We start from the raw sequence: 1,445 nt of genomic DNA on the forward strand, positions 1-1,445 counted from the left end.
CCTACTGACGCGTGCCGTGCGGCGCCCTCATCTGGTAGGTATGGCAAGACCGACGCACCGCCTGCGCCAGATTATCCAGACCCGTCCAGCCATATAGCACCCAAAGTTTGCCCAGGACTTCCTCCGCACCCACATGCATGTACACATTATGCGCTGCGCCAACCACGTTCCTGATCTCTGGTCACGACAGCTGCATCCCCTCAAAGTGTATGGGAAATCCTTTGCCTCGCCAACAGAGCCGCACTGGCCTGCCGACGCTGCACGCTACGCCGCCTGCGCTCCTCACGCTGCGCCCTCGCTTGAGCACCATGTTTGGACGAACCACCCAAGAGACACTCTACCTCGCGCTTCGTGGACACCAACGGCGCCTTCTGCGGCTGAGCCCAGAAGGCAGGGGCCACGGCACAACCCGCTGCCGGGCATCTGGCAAATGCATGCACGCCCACCCAAAACTCATCCGAGAGGTGTACATACCCGCTTAGCATACGAGGTACGACAAAGCAGAGTGAAGCCCCACGGAGGCTTATCCATTGCCTCATGACCATGCCTAAAGAACACGCCTTTCTGCGGCGGAACCGCCAGCATCTTGGTCATGATGCCCTGCTAATCCTCATTTGGCATGTAGGGGCACGCCAAAGTGATCTCTAACTGCTCGATGAGTACCTTCGCCAAGACACGGGGAATTACCTCACACGGTACATTGGACCAAATGTTCAGGCCCAGCCAGGACTCACGTCAACGCACCCTCATCCGTGGATGGGGAGAAATACTTGGGCAATTGCTGATTCCCAGGTAGGGCGAACGCGTCATGGGTAAGGGGTCTCCACGCGCGCTCTGCTTTATCAAAGACGAACGTCGCCGCCTTATACTCATTAGTCCTATGCTTAGCGTCACACACCACAGGATACCACCAGGTGACCCGGCTCTTAGTGTTCAACCCTTGGCTCCGCACCTGCTCCATGATGGCTCAACATGTACGCAGGACCGTTGTCGACGACCCGCAAGTGCAGGATCCTGACTTCGATGTCTATACACACCTCTTGTCTTGCCAGCGCCCTTGCTTGCAACCCCGCGGGTCCGTCGCAAAATCATCCCTGTGCCACATAAACAGCAATGCCTCTTGGTCCGAGACCAACGTCACCGGGTGGTGCAAGCGTTTGTACATAGGCCGATTTGTCAGCCACTCCTTAGCCGATGTGATAGTTCAGCTAGGCAGGCGTGAGCTTTGATGAAAAATAAGCTTCCGGCCACAGCTTGCCATCCCGGAAGACATATATTAGACTCTGTTATAAACGTACTCGTAATAGTACGAGGAAACTAAGTTTCCTATATGGTTTTTAATGGTTTTATTGATTAATACCTTATCCATTTTACATACCAGATATTTGGACGAGGCCATTAAAAGGCCCCAGTAAAATACCAAACATAAGAGTTGGCCTAGTTCT

The 1,445-nt window shown here is 54.3% G+C and overlaps 2 protein-coding genes across 2 annotated transcripts; both read right to left on the reverse strand.

Moving 5' to 3' along the window:
- Nucleotides 1–200: 200 nt before the first annotated feature.
- Nucleotides 201–594, reverse strand: SARC_11324 (hypothetical protein; the record flags this gene model as incomplete). The annotated part of the gene is made up of 2 exons (XM_014294590.1): nt 201–371; nt 475–594. 2 exons carry the CDS (start codon nt 592–594, stop codon nt 201–203), a joined length of 291 nt encoding a protein of 96 aa, XP_014150065.1.
- A 4-nt stretch (nt 595–598) lies between these two features.
- On the reverse strand, nt 599–1,180 carry SARC_11325 (hypothetical protein). Its single transcript, XM_014294591.1, has one exon. The coding sequence runs from the start codon at nt 959–961 to the stop codon at nt 731–733; it is 231 nt and encodes a 76-aa protein (XP_014150066.1). The 5' UTR covers nt 962–1,180; the 3' UTR covers nt 599–730.
- Nucleotides 1,181–1,445: the final 265 nt, after the last annotated feature.

Source organism: Sphaeroforma arctica, assembly GCF_001186125.1.
Source record: "Sphaeroforma arctica JP610 unplaced genomic scaffold supercont1.1631, whole genome shotgun sequence".
Lineage (NCBI taxonomy): Eukaryota > Ichthyosporea > Ichthyophonida > Sphaeroforma > Sphaeroforma arctica.

Coding starts and splice junctions, on each gene's coding strand:
- SARC_11325 (XM_014294591.1), bottom strand. CDS start 961: ATGGAGCAGGTGCGGAGCCAAGGGTTGAACACTAAGAGCCGGGTCACC.